The 14620-nt window shown below is 41.5% G+C and overlaps 1 protein-coding gene across 6 annotated transcripts in view; it reads left to right on the plus strand.

The window, feature by feature from the left end:
• Positions 1 to 14163, plus strand: part of LOC110530001 (ATP-dependent zinc metalloprotease YME1L1) — an 80393-nt gene extending 66230 nt beyond the window's left edge. For 5 of the 6 annotated variants that reach the window (XM_036985537.2, XM_021612746.3, XM_090181848.1 and 2 more), the window contains 6 exons: positions 515 to 670; positions 3933 to 4084; positions 4372 to 4498; positions 6083 to 6156; positions 7697 to 7783; positions 10212 to 14163. In XM_036985537.2, coding sequence (XP_036841432.2) covers positions 515 to 670; positions 3933 to 4084; positions 4372 to 4498; positions 6083 to 6156; positions 7697 to 7783; positions 10212 to 10355 — 740 coding nt within the window. In that variant the 3' untranslated portion in view covers positions 10356 to 14163. Of the gene's footprint in view, positions 1 to 514; positions 671 to 3932; positions 4085 to 4299; positions 4499 to 6082; positions 6157 to 7696; positions 7784 to 10211 lie in introns of all 6 variants that reach the window. The other variant, XR_016482413.1, reaches the window with a different exon arrangement.
• The last annotated feature ends 457 nt before the right edge of the window (positions 14164 to 14620 follow it).

The following is a 14620-nucleotide window of genomic DNA, read 5'->3' on the forward strand; positions in this document are numbered from 1 at the left end:
TTGTTGTTTTGTGCTCCCGAGTGGCGCAGCGGTCTAAGGCACTGCATCTCAGTGCTAGAGGCGTCACTACAGACCCAGGTTTAATTCCAGGCTGTATCACAACCGCCCGTGATTGGGAGTCCCATAAGGGCGGCGCACAATTGGCCCAGCGTCGTTAGGGTTTGGCCAGGGTAGGTCGTCATTGTAAATAACAATTTATTCTTAACTGGCTTGCTTAGTTAAATAAAGGTTCAATAAAAAACTAAAAATAGACTATGGCTACATTTTTAAATAGACTACGGTGACATGCCATTTGGATACATGCTAATAGAATATGGCTACAAGCTAAAGGCTACCAACTAAAAGACAATGGTTATAAAATAATCTGCACTGGCAACATGCTAAATAGACTATGGCTACATGCTAATAGATTGCTATATGAGAATCTGCAGTGGTAACATGCTAGTAAGTCACACTGTAGTTGACCTAGCTTAGCTGTCACTGTTCCTGCTAACGACCTGGCTTCCTCATGCAGACATTGAGGCTGGGATCATCGCCAGGGGCACAGTGGGCTTCTCTGGGGCCGACCTGGAGAACCTGGTGAACCAGGCAGCTCTGAAAGCGGCGGTGGATGGCAAAAACATGGTGACCCTCAAAGAGCTGGAGTTTGCCAAGGACAAGATCCTCATGGGTGAGCACTGCTGTAGGAATAGGGAGAAAATAGAAATATACCCCCTTAATCACAAATCTGCCCTTACCCCTAGGCACTTGTTTAGATCTGAGAGGATTAGATAAGTGTAATCTATATGGTGGTAGCCCATCTTAGGCCAAGTGGAATTGGCACCGTATTGCCTACACCTTACATGGAACCAAAACCGGCTGCGCGCAAGCGCCATCGTGCATAAATGTATTTTGTCCCCCCACACCAAACGCGATCACGACACGCAGGTTAAAATATCAAAACAAACTCTGAACCAATTACATTAATTTGGGGACAGGTCAAAAAGCATTAAACCTTATGGCAATTTAGCTACCTTGCACTTGCTAGCTAATTTGTCCTCTTTAGCTAGCTTGCTGTTGCTTGCTAATTTGTCCTGAGATATAAACATTGAGTTGTTATTTTACCTAAATGCACAAGGTCCTCTACTCCGATAATTAATCCACACATAAAACAGTCAACCAAATCATTTCTAGACATCTCTCCTCCTTCTAGGCTTTTTCTTCTCTTGACTTTATATTGCGATTGGCAAATTTCATAAATGAGGTGCATTACCGCCACCGACCTTGTTCGTCTTTCAGTCACCCACCATGGTATAACCAATGAGGAGATGGGAGAGGCAGGACTTGTAGCGCGATCCGCGTCAGAAATAGAACTGACTTCTATTTTTTCCCTTGGCAACGCAGACGCTCGTTGGCAATAATGGAATAACATAGATTTCTACATTTATTTTGCAAAGCTCGCGCACGTGACACGAGCGGTGTAGTCAGCCTGTTGGCCTCGGAAACCCAAGCTTCTCAGAGGAAGGTCTGAAGTTGTTTTCAAAAGTCTTCAACCACCCAAGCCATAGACTCACTCTGCTACTGTCCGGCAAATGGTACCGGATCATCGGTTCTCGGACCAGCAGGCTCTGAAACGGCATCTAACTCCATGCCAAAAGACTGCTAAATAGTTAATTAAATGGTTACACTGACTATTTACATTGACCCTATCTTGCACAGACTCTATGCACAGTCACAAGACTATACAGTTGAAGTTGGAAGTTTACATACACCTTAGCCAAATACATTTAAACTCAGTTTTTTACAATTCCTGACATTTAATCCAAGTAAAAAGTCCTTGTTTTAGGTCAGTTAGGATCACCAGTTTATTTTAAGAAGGTGAAATGTCAGAATAATAGTAGAGAGAATAATTTATTTCAGCTATTATTTCTTTCATCACATTCCCAGTGGGTAACAAGTTTACATGCACTCAATTAGTATTTGGTAGCATTGCCTTTAAATTCTTTAACTTGGGTCAAATGTTTCGAGTAGCCTTCCACAATAAGTTGGGTGAATTTTGTCCCATTCCTCCTAACAGAGCTGGTGTAACTGAGTCAGGTTTGAGGCCTCCTTGCTCGCACACACTTTTTCAGTTCTGTCCACACATTTTCTATAGGATTGAGGTCGGGGCTTTGTGATGGCCACTCCAATACCTTGACTTTGTTGTCCTTAAGCCATTTTGCCACATCATCAGAAATACCTTATTTACATAAGTATTCAGACCCTTTGCTATCAGACTCGAAATTGAGCTCAGGTGCATCCTGTTTCCATTGCTCATCCTTGATGTTTCTACCACTTGATTTGGAAAGGCACACACCTGTCTATATAAGGTGCCACAGTTGACAGTGCATGTCAGAACAAAAACCAAGCCATGAGATCGAAGGAATTATCCGTAGCCCCCCGAGACATAATTGTGTCGAGGCACAGATCTGGGGAAGGGTACATAAAACATGTCTGCAGCATTGAAGATCCAATAACACAGTGGCCTCCATCATTCTTAAATGAAAGAAGTTTGGAACCACCAAGACTCTTCCTAAAGCTGTCCGCCCAGCCAAACTGAGAAATTGAGGGAGAAGGGCCTTGGTCAGGGAGGTGACCAAGAACCCGATGGTCACTCTGACAGAGCACCAGAGTTCCTCTGTGGAGGAGGGAGAATCTTCCAGAAGGACAACCATCTCTGCAGCACTCCACCAATCATGCCTTTATGGTGGAGTGGCCAGACGGAAGCCACTCCTCAGTAACCATGAAAAACATGGTCTGATGAAACCAAGCTTGAACTCTTTGGCCTGAATGCCAAGCGTCACGTCTGGAGGAAACCCTGCACCATCCCTACGGTAAAGCGTGGGTGTGGCAGCATCATGCTGTGGAGATGTTTTTCAGCAGCAGGGACTGGGAGACATGTCAGGATCAAGAGAAAGATGAACGGAGCAAAATACAGAGAGATCCTTATTGAAAACCTGCATCAGAGCGCTCAGGACCTCAGACTGGGGAAAAGGTTCACCTTCCAACAGGACAACAAACCTAAGCACACAGCCAAGATGACGCAGGAGTGGCTTCGGGACAAGTCTCTGAATATCCTTGAGTGGCCCAGCTAGGGCCCGGACTTGAACCTGATCAAACATCTCTGGAGAGACCTGAAAATAGCTGTGCAGCGACGCTACCCATCCAACCTGGCAAACCTTGCGAGGATCTGCAGAGAAGAATGGTAGAAACTCCCCAAGTACAGGTGTGCCGAGCTTGTAGCATTATACCCAAGAAGACTCGGCTGTTACCGCTGCCAAAGGTGCTTCAACAAAGTACTTAGTATTTTAGAATAAGGCTGCAACGTAACAAAATGTGGAAGAAGTCAAGGGGTCTGAATACTTTCCGAATGCACTGTATAAGTGTCCAAAATCTACATACTTTATATCTCTTTTAGTCGTCCTAAGTTTACACAGAGAAAAAAAATTCCATCCCATTTACTGTTACTATTATTATATATTTTTTTACTGTTTGGACATAGGCCCCCGAAAAAACACTTAGGCGGCCCGTCAAATACTTTTCTATGTAGAAACAACCCTGTAAGATACAAAATGAATTCCGCATAGCCTATTAAAAGCGAGACACGGACCAAAGAAGAAAAAAACTAAAAGTAAACAGAAGGAAATGCCGCTCCTAATTGGAAACAGCATTTCTACTTAGAGCCAATCAAATGTGGACGCTGGATGCCACTGACTCTGACCACTCCCATTCAAAATATAAATCCAAACCTGAATTATGCCCAGACTTCCAATAGTTGAGTGAACGAGATGGGACTACATACACCTATACAATCCTCTCGGACCTTCCTATGGGTTTATTTGGCATTCAGGGACCGAATGGCTTCGAGCAGGAAATCAAGTGATTTATCTCTATCCATCTCTTCCCTCCCACAGGCCCAGAGAGGAGGAGTGTGGAAATTGACAAGAAGAACAAGGAGATCACAGCGTACCATGAGTCTGGCCACGCTATCGTGGCGTACTACACCAAGGACGCCATGCCCATCAATAAGGCCACCATTATGCCCAGAGGTCCTTCCCTGGGTCATGTAAGTAGGACTGGAAATAGGGAAATTGAAATATATAGGAAACAAGATGGGTAGGGAACACAACATGGTTAGACTAATTTTTTACTGGTTTCTTACACCAAAATAAACCACGTTTTTTTCGGGAATCTGTTCTGCTGGGCATGCCAATATAATAATGTTTAATTACCCCTGGGTTTATGTCTTGCAAATGAAATCATTGTTTTTTATGTTTTTAGAATCGTCAAATTGAAGTGGTTGGTTCCGTTCGCTGCCAGGCCTCACTCCTCTTCCCCCACTGTCCATCCTAGGTGTCTATGCTCCCGGAGGATGACCGCTGGAGCGAGACGCGTGCTCAGCTGCTGGCCCAGATGGATGTCAGCATGGGAGGCCGCGTGGCAGAGGAAATCATATTTGGCAATGAGTTCATTACCACTGGTATGCAGGGGGATGTAGAGTTGGAGTAGGAGGGCAATTAGAGAACACAGTTACAGTATACACCTAGCACAGTACTGTAGAACAATAAGAATTTTCCAGAAAACGGGATGGTGCATCCCTGTGTCGTGCTATGCCGGGTTAAGTGATATGACATGCTATTCTATAAAATAATTTCTCCGTAATTAGTATCACCTGATTGAGCTAATCATGTAAATGTAATTACCTAGAGAGTCGGGCACCACAAAATAATATTTATAGAGCTGTTATCTTCCGTATAAACTCTTAAAGACCTAGTAATAGTAATCGTCACCTTAATTCAGTCTCATCTGAAAGTTGTAAATTCTTAGTTATCTGCACGAACCCTGGCTAACAATTTGAATCAGCAATACAAAATTGGGTTTAATTATTTATTTACTAAATACCTAACTAATCACACAGAATTACACATACACATAATTAAATCATAGCTTGATTACAAATTACGTCATAAAGGAAAACGTCCCTAGCGGGCGGAACAGATATGACAGCTTGTTACACAAAAGAAAAGGGGCTGGGTTGAGTGAAGGAGCGGGAAGACTGAGGAACACAGGGAAGAAGCTGTGCTATCGTAAATACAGTATCTTATGCATTCTAAATTACCGCCCATTTGGAAAAGGAAAATGCAATAAATATTTACTCTGAGCTGCGCTTCGGTAGGTTGGTGGTAGATGGAAAGCCGTGTTGCCAAGCCGAGTCCTTTGAAGAAAACTAACGCTGAAACTCACGCTGATGTTGGCTTCGTTCTGTAGTTATTATCTGAACCATTCTGTCCTACATCCCCGGAACAGGAAGTTCTATTGTCGTCAAGGCTTATATAGGAAGGGAGAACAGGGGTGTTTCATAGTTACAACCTCTGTCTCTTCACGTGGGCGGGCCACTGAGTGAGCAGCCCTATCTTATGAAAACCCACATCTCCCATTTTAGAAGCTAAAATCACATTTCATCCCATCACAAATCATTTCATATTCAAACATTTAAATTGAACAACAATTCCATGTGAATCAGATAACTCTGATGTGTAGAATTTCCACTGTGGAGTTTGTCATCTTATCATTGATGAGAATGTCTCAGATGACAACCGAACTGACATCATATTCATTAAGTACCACCGCATATGTTCAATTGTTCGGATTACCAGAGTATGGTTAATTTCCCCCCACCTACGGATGTTCCCAGAATCTCTATGTTATCCAAGGGTTTTGCAAATGTAACCTCAGTAGGGTAGGGGTAATCCTGGCATCCAAATGTAAAATAAATAACATTCAAGTTTTAGTGATTGATGATATGGTCATCAATGTTATATATCCAATGTTATTTATTTTACACTTTTATCCAAAGTGACTTACAGAATTGTGGAACATTGACAGTGACACATATGTTTTCAGTATATGTGACCCATGCAGGATTCGAACCCAGGTCCTTACTGTTGCCAGCACCATGCTCTGACTCACTGAGCCATTGGTATCTTTTATCCCGTTAATAATCTTCCAAGAGTCCAAGACTAAACAAAATATATGAAATACATGTTCATCTTGTTTTTTTTAGGGGCATCAAGTGACTTTGATGCTGCCACCAAAATTGCAAGAATGATGGTGACCAGATTTGGAATGTGTGAGAGGGTAAGAGGAAATTAATTAATATCTTATACTGCATGAGCAAAGGTCTGCTGTTTGTGTTGTATGCCCGGTAATACTTACTACTTAGTGTGGAACCTTCATAAAGATCTATCTCTGTTTCTCAATTCAATGAGCTTCATTGGCATAAATGGTAACCACCCTATGTTGCAGCGCTACATACAGTGCATTCGGAAAGTATTCAGACCCCTTCCCCTTTTCCACATGTTATGGAATGTCCTTATCAATCTACACACAATAACCAATAATGACAAAGTGAAAACAGGTTTTTAGAAAAAAATACAAATTTAAAAATACCTTATTTACATAAGTATTCAGACCCTTTGCTATGAGACTCAAAAGTGAGATCAGGTGCATCCGGTTTCCATTAATCATCCTTGAGATGTTTTTACAACTTCATTGGAGTCCACCTGTGGTAAATTCAATTGATTGGACATGATTTGGAAAGGCACACACCAGTCTGTATAAGGTCCCCCAGTTGACAGTTCATGTCAGATCAAAAACCAAGCCACGAGGTCGAAGGAATTATCCGTAGCTCCCGAGACAGAATTGTGTCTAGGCACAGATCTGGGGAAGGGTACATAAAACATGTCTGCAGCATTGAAGGTGCCCAAGAACACAGTGGCCTCCATCATTCTTAAATGGAATACGTTTATAACCACCAAGACGGTTCCTAGAGCTGGCCTCCTGGCCAAACTGAGCAATTGGGGGAGAGCACACAGACAAGACAATACAGATGTGCCAAGCTTGTTGCACCATACCCAAGAAGATTCGAGGCCGTAATCGCTGCAAAAGGTGCTTCAACAAAGTACTGAGTAAAGGGTCTGAATACTTATGTATGTGATATTTCTGTTTTTTCATTTTAAATTTATACATTTGCAAAAATGTCTAAACCTGTTCTTGCTTTGTCGTTATGGGGTGTAGGTTGATGGGGGAGGGGGGGGGGGGGACTATTTGATTAATGTGGAAAAAGTCAAGGGGTCTGAATACTTTCCGAATGCACTGTATATATTGTGACAGTATATCTTTCTCTTTTTAATTTACATTTTTTATTTTTTTACCCCCTTTTCTCCCCAATTTCATGGTATCCAATTGTTAGGAATTACTATCTTGTCTCATCGCTACAACTCCCAAACGGGCTCGGGAGAAAGCCATGCGTCCTCCGAAACACAACCCAACCAAGCCGCACTGCTTCTTAACACAGCGCCTCCAATCCGGAAGCCAGCCACACCAATGTGTCGGAGGAAACACAGTGCACCTGGCTACCTTGGTGCACGGCCCGCCACAGGAGTCGCTGGTGTGCGATGAGACAAGGATTTTCCTACCGGCCAAACCCTCCCTAACCCGGATGATGCTAGGCCAATTGTGCGTCGCCCCACGGAACTCCCGGTCGCGGCCGGCTGCGACAGAGCCTGGGCGCGAACCCAGAGTCTCTGGTGGCACAGCTAGCACCCAGGAGGCCAGCATATCTTTCTCACTCACTCACTCACTCACTCACTCACACTCTCTCTCACCTGTGTTGTAGCTGGGTGTCATGACCTATGCCGACCAAACGAAACAAAGCCCGGAGACACAGGCTGCCATCGAACATGAAGTCAGGATACTTTTAAAGGTAAGTTTCCACATACATCGTCCTTCCAAGGCCCTGATTTGGTGCTCTTTGGCTTGTGGTTGCATCACCGCCTGGTATGGCAACTGCTCGGCATCTGACCGCAAGGCGCTACAGAGGGTAGTGCGTACGGCCCAGTACATCACTGGGGCCAAGCTTCCTACTGTCCAGGACCTCTATACCAGGCGGTGTCAGAGGAAGGCCCTAAAAATTGTCAAAGACTCCAGCCACCGTAGTCATAGACTGTTTTCTCTGCTACCCCACAGCAAGTGCTACTGGAGCGTCAAGTCTAGGTCCTTAACAGCTTCTTCCCCCAAGCCATAAGACTGCTGAACAGTTAATCAAATGGCTACCCGGACTATTTTCATTGACACCCCCCCCCCCCTCTTTTTACGATGCTGCTACTCGCTGTTTATTATCTATGCATAGTCACTTTACCCCTACCTACATGTACATACCTCAATTACCTCGACTAACCTGTACCCCCGCATATTGACGGTACTTGTACCCCAAGTATATAGCCTCATTATAGTTATTTTATTGTGTAACTCTTTTATTTTACTGTAGTTTATTTAGCAAATATTTTCTTAACTCTTATTTTTCTTAAAACTGCATTGAGGGTAAAGGGCTTGTAAGTAATCATTTCACGGTAAGGTTGTTGTATTTGCACTTGTTGTATTTGGCGCAAGTGACAAATAACATTTGATTTACAGAAATTAATTCAACCCCTTGTCCATTATCTTCTGTCAGTTGGCATCATTCTAACAGGACACGCAGTTTCCATGAACCATCTATAGTGGAACTCATCTCTAAAAATTGAGATGTTGCTTACCCGCTTAACACTAGTTCCTAATTCTGAAAATCATTCTGCTCTCCGTAGCTATGACGCACTGGCTATTACAGCAAACCATGCTCGATCAGATGAGCAAAGGTGCTCCAGCTAGCATCCTAGTGCTAGCTTGTTTGAATGGCCTTTACGGTAGCCAGTTTGACAGGTTGTTGATAAAGTTATGGGTCTTTTCTCATAAATCAGTATGTATTGGACTATGACAGCTGGCACTGTGCCTCGCTAGTACTTTGTAACATTTGGCCAGCGCAATAACGTTGCAGCTAGAGCAGTCAGCTGTGCTGAAGAACTCGGCGCCCTAATCACAGCTAACATAACATACATTTGAAGTCGGAAGTTTACATACACCTTAGCCAAATACATTTAAACTCAGTTTTTCACAATTCCTGACATTTAATCCTAATAAAAATTCCCTGTCTTAGGTCATTTAGGATCATCACTTTATTTTAAGAATGTGAAATGTCAGAATAATAGTAGAGTGATTTTATTTCAGCTTTTATTTCTTTCATCACATTCCCAGTGGGTCAGAAGTTTACATGCACTCGATTAGTATTTGGTAGCATTGCCTTTAAATTGTTGAACTTGGGTCACACGTTTTGGGTAGCCTTCCACAAGCTTCCCACAATAAGTTGGGTGAATTTTGGCCCATTCCTCCTGACAGAGCTTGCTGACTGGTTGGCTTTAACAGCAGGGGTTAATATGCCTGTCTGACATCAGATTCATTTTTTTTTTACTTTTGGAATGCCATCTCTCCTGTACCCTATAGAATGGACGGTGTCCAGATGAGAAATTCACTTTCTGAGCCAGGCAAAATCACTCATCAGTGTCATTATCATTTGTATATCCAAGTAAATGCCAATAGAAAGCAAACTAAAATGTGGCTAGTTTACTGTTATTCCATGTGCTATGTTTGACGTGACTGTTAGCTGAAGTTGGCTAGCTAGCAAGTGACAAGAACGTTAGTCAGCCTGCATAGCAAACATTTTTGTTAGAACGGACGAACAGACCTTTTGCATAACAACAGAATTAACGACTGGTTGCATCTGTGGCAACATGCCCAAAACAACAAACCGATATTTGACCAGACTGGTGGTAGAATGATATTGGTGGAAGAATCAAAATCAATTAAAATATGTAATTCGTTGTTAGTTTAATATGTTAACTGTTTTATAAAACCTACAAGGCATGCAAGATCGCGTGCATACAGTCACAGATGAATACAGTCACAGGTAAATGGGTTGACTGGCTCTTCGTTTCGTGTCGGGCGCCATTTACCTGTGACTGTATTAATCACATAGCACGGCCTCTTATGCCTTAGCGCTTAAATATTAGATACAGGTTTATATATATATATTTTTTTTACTCTGACTCATTTGAGGATGAAAGGGGGTTCAGTGGACGATGTCACCTTGGTAACATTTTCGAATGTTAGGGCAGCATATTGTGGTCATATGTATTTTTAGCTGTCCCATGAGTGTTTGCGAACTATCAGACAGATCAGTGCAGACAGCTGATGTGAGACAATGCCCCTAGCTGTGTCAAAATCATTTCCTGACTTTTCTGGTGGTTTGTGTGATCCTCCAGGATTCGTACGAGCGGGCCAGGGCGCTCCTCAAGTCTCACGCCAAGGAGCACAAGAACCTGGCCACCGCCCTGCTGCAGTACGAGACGCTGGATGCCAAAGAGATCAAGATGGTACTGGAGGGCAAGGCCCTAGAGATCAGATGAGACCTCAAGGGTGGAGGCGTCACTCTGTTTATTTGGGGAGATCGGGATGGGGTGGGGAGTGGAGACAAAATATGGCTGTGGATTTAGGGTAGGGAAGCGTAGGAACTGTTGGGACTGGCTTTTTGGAAGGTGTTGGAACGTAAATATATGAAAATCAAGGTTTCAAGATAGGATCATTTTTTTATGTCAAATATGTACACAAACTACACACAGTCTTATCTTCCTGTTAATGTCTGGATAGTTGTTAGGATCCTTATTGTCGCTTATAAAGGAGGATTGTGGGATTTCCCTTCAAATTGGTAGGGGCAGTCAGCAGTTGCTGCATCCATTTTTGGATTTATAAATTAATAATATGTTCCTATTTGATTCTTGAAGAATATAACTTATAAATGCCTCATGTGTTTAGTTCAACTGTCGTACCCCATCAGAACCCAACATATAAGCTTGTATTAAGCCAATGTTTGTAAACAAACTAAATGTAAACAAACACTGTAAAGCCTAAAAATTGCCAGATTTACACATTTAGTTTTTAGTTTGAATGTATCCCATTGTCATATGACCTCTTTTTCAATGTACCCTGTCGTGTGTGTGTGTGTGCACATGTGTATGTGTTGAATGTTTTATGGCTAGTAAGTCCAAGTCCAGTGAGTCCATGCCCTGGCTCCTCAGAATTGTCTCTACCTGAGACTGTCAATCATGTATTTGTAATAAGGAATCTGATTCCCCCTAAATAGTCCAACAACTTTTCCCAGGTTTACCAATATTCCCAGGTTTGTCTGAGCCGTGTGTGCTAGTTGCCGTTTCAAAGGTGGCCTTTTGGGAATGTACATGTACCCGGAGTAGGGACTCTTTTGGACTTGAGCCACAATTCAAATGTGTCTTAGCCCTTTGGTCAGTCTGAACACTTACTCTATGTATTTATGTTATCAAATATGTCAATGCTGTGTGTGTATATATAGATGGAAGGGAGTGCTGCTGTGCTTTGAAATTATGCTTTTATTCACTTCATACTCAACGTTGGCAAATTAAGCTGCGACAGGCCATTGGATCCTCTGTTTTTGGATCAGATTAGTCCATCTATTTACTATGAAATACCTTAAAGTTATCTGGTTTCTAGGTCTAAACAATTGTAACAGTTAAACCTAAGAGACCCTACAACTCCTCATATCCTGGTTCACTCCCCACTACTGCTGTGTACTCTCTATTCACATCTGATCACAGCTGTCTCTCTAGCATTACTTGAGTAGATCTGTGAATCTGTTTTTTTTTACATTTCCTCACTTTGAATGGTTTTAAGCACAGTAGCTCAGAATCTCACAGTGTAAGCAAGGACCGTCATACTAATTTGCTGACGTGTAGGCCTAGAAGGAAAACGGTCCAATGCATCTGTAGACAATCGACTCAATCGCTTCAACAATGCAGTATCTCCATCTTTGGTGAGAATTAACCGTTTTTACAGAATGCTTTAGGCAAGAATATTGAACTCCTTTTGAAATAATGTTGAGTTGGAAGCGTTAAGAGTGTGATACAATGGAGGTTGAAAGCCATACCTTTTAGGACGTAATAATGTTATTTTAGAGGCAAAGTTTATTACAATGTCTTGCAAAAGTATTCATACTCCTTGGTTTTCTTCACATTTTGTGTGACAAAGTGGGATTAAAATGTTTTTAATTGTCATTTTTTTGTCAACAATCTACACTAAATAGTAAAATGTCAAGTGGAAGAATATATATTTTTTTAAGATTGATAGAAATGAAATAACTAAAATATATTCCTTGAAAATGTATTCAGTCAATATATACATTGAGTATACAAAACATTAAGGACACCGGCTCTTTCCATGACAGCCTGACCAGGTGAATCCAGGTGAAAGATATGATTCTTATTGATGTCAGTTGTTAAATCCACCTCAGTCAGTGTAGATGAAGTGGAGGAGACCGGTTAAAGAAGGATTTTTAAGCATGTGTGCTATTCAGAGGGTGAATGGTCAAGACAAAATATTGAATTTCCGTTGAACGGTGTATGGTAGTAGGTGCCAGGCACACTGGTTTGTGTCAAGAACTGCACCACTGCTGGGTTTTCACACTCAACAGTTTCCCGTGCGTACCAAGAATTGTCCACCACCCAAAGGACATCCAGCTAACTTGACACAACTGTTGGAAGCATTTGAGCCAACATTGGCCAGCATCCCTGTGGAACGCTTTCGACACCTTGTAGAGTCCATGCCCCGACGAATTGACATTGTTCATGTTGTGGGACAACTAAATATTAGGAAGGTGTCCTTAATAATTTGTACATAATTATTGTAATAATTTGTATGTTAGAAACACATTTGGCAGTGACTACAGCTGTGAGCCTTCTTGGGTAAGTCTCTAAGAGCTTTACACATCTGGATTGTGCAATATTAGCCAATTTATTATTTTTATCATTCTTAAAGCTCTGTCAAGATGTTGGGTTTCATGGCTAGACAAAAATGTTAGTCTTGCCATAGATTTTCAATCAGATTGAATTCAGAACTGTAACTTGGCCACTCAGGTACATTCCCTGTCTTCTTGGTAGGCAACTCCAGTGTAGATTTGTGTTGTAGGTTATTTTCCTGCTTAATGGTGACTTCTTCTCCCAGTGACCGCTGTAAAGCAGACTGAAGCAGGTTTTCCTCTAGGATTTGACCTGTGCTTAGCACCATCCCATTTCTTTTTATCCTGAAAAAACGATTTGCCGACGTCAAGCTTACCCATACCATGATGCAGTCACCACCATGCTGGAAAATAAGAAGGCAGTTAACTCAGTGATGTGTTGGATTTGCCCCGAACATAAGGCTTTGCATTTAGGCCAAAAAGTGTGTTCCTTTGCTGTTTTTTGTCTTCTTTTCAGTCATACTTTATTCTGTATATTTGTATTCTTCTTTTGACTCTGTCGTTTAAGTCAATATGTCATCATTACAATGTTGCTGATCCATCCTCAGTTTTCTCCCATCACAGCCATTGAACTCTGTAACTGTTTTAAAATCACCAATTATCTCGGCTCAGGATATGACCTAGATGCAGACAAAGGAGACGGAAGGTACAATACAGAGTAGTTTATTAAACCACAGGAGGCAGGCAAAGGACAGAGATATTCAATGTCTGATTTGTTATTGTTACCCATCTTCCAATCGCTGCCCTTCTTTATGAAGCTTTCAAAAAGCTCCCTGGTCTTTGAAGTTGAATCTGTTGCTTGAAATTCAATACTTGACTTAGGGACCTTATGTATCGGGTACAGCGGAAGGGTTAGTCATCCAAAAATCTGGTCAACTCCTATTATTTCACACAGTGAGTCCATGTAACTTTATTATGTGATTTGTTAAGCCACATTTTACTCCTGAACTAATTTAGGCTTGCCAAAACAAAGGGGCTGAATACTGATGCAATGAATATATTTTTGTTCTAATTTTTATTTATCTTTAAAAAAAAATTACATTATTTATTTATATATATAAATATATAAAATCTTCCACTTTGACATTACAGAGTAGATTGTTGAGCAGAAATTCCAATTTATTTTACACCCCCCCCCCCCCCCAAAAAAAATGTGAAGAAATCCGAGGGGTCTTAACTTTTGCAAGGCACTGTACCTACTGTGTACCCCATTCCCAAGTGTATAACCAGTATCATTATGTGTAGGCCAATACGTACATTTTTAGTTTTTCTTGCCAAAGTAACACATTTCGAGCTCTCAATGATATGACAGACGTTGGAGGAATTTTTTGTGCAGTTCAAATAAATAAATGAACAGAAATGTAATAAACAAAACCCGACTATAATATTAACTGTGGTTTGTGGTTGGTTATCTGTTTGATTTACACACCTTTCCTGACACCGGAATTATGCATGTTCAACTTCAGTGTAGTTGCTACATGCTCAAAAAATGCTTGCGTTGATACATAACCAGCTAACGGTTTGAGTAAAACGATAGCACCCAAGGTAAGTCGGAAATCAGCTAAACTAGATTTTTTTAAAAACTTTATATTAAAATAAAAACTCTGAAAATGAGCATAACTTTAACTAAATGTCCCAATGTACTAGCCAGTGCAAACATTTGCACCGGTGTAAATAAACTGATAGAATCAGCATTTTAAGTAACGTAGCCTCTGTATTTTTAATACAGTATGCCCATTATTTTTTGTTTAATGTTTATTTGAATAGTGAAGCAAAAACATTTAATTTGGCTCTACAGTATACTCCAGCATTATGGATTTGGAATCACATTTTTTATATTAGGCGACA

Source organism: Oncorhynchus mykiss, chromosome 8, assembly GCF_057628025.1.
Source record: "Oncorhynchus mykiss isolate SJ-2025 chromosome 8, ASM5762802v1, whole genome shotgun sequence".
NCBI classification, from domain to species: domain Eukaryota; kingdom Metazoa; phylum Chordata; class Actinopteri; order Salmoniformes; family Salmonidae; genus Oncorhynchus; species Oncorhynchus mykiss.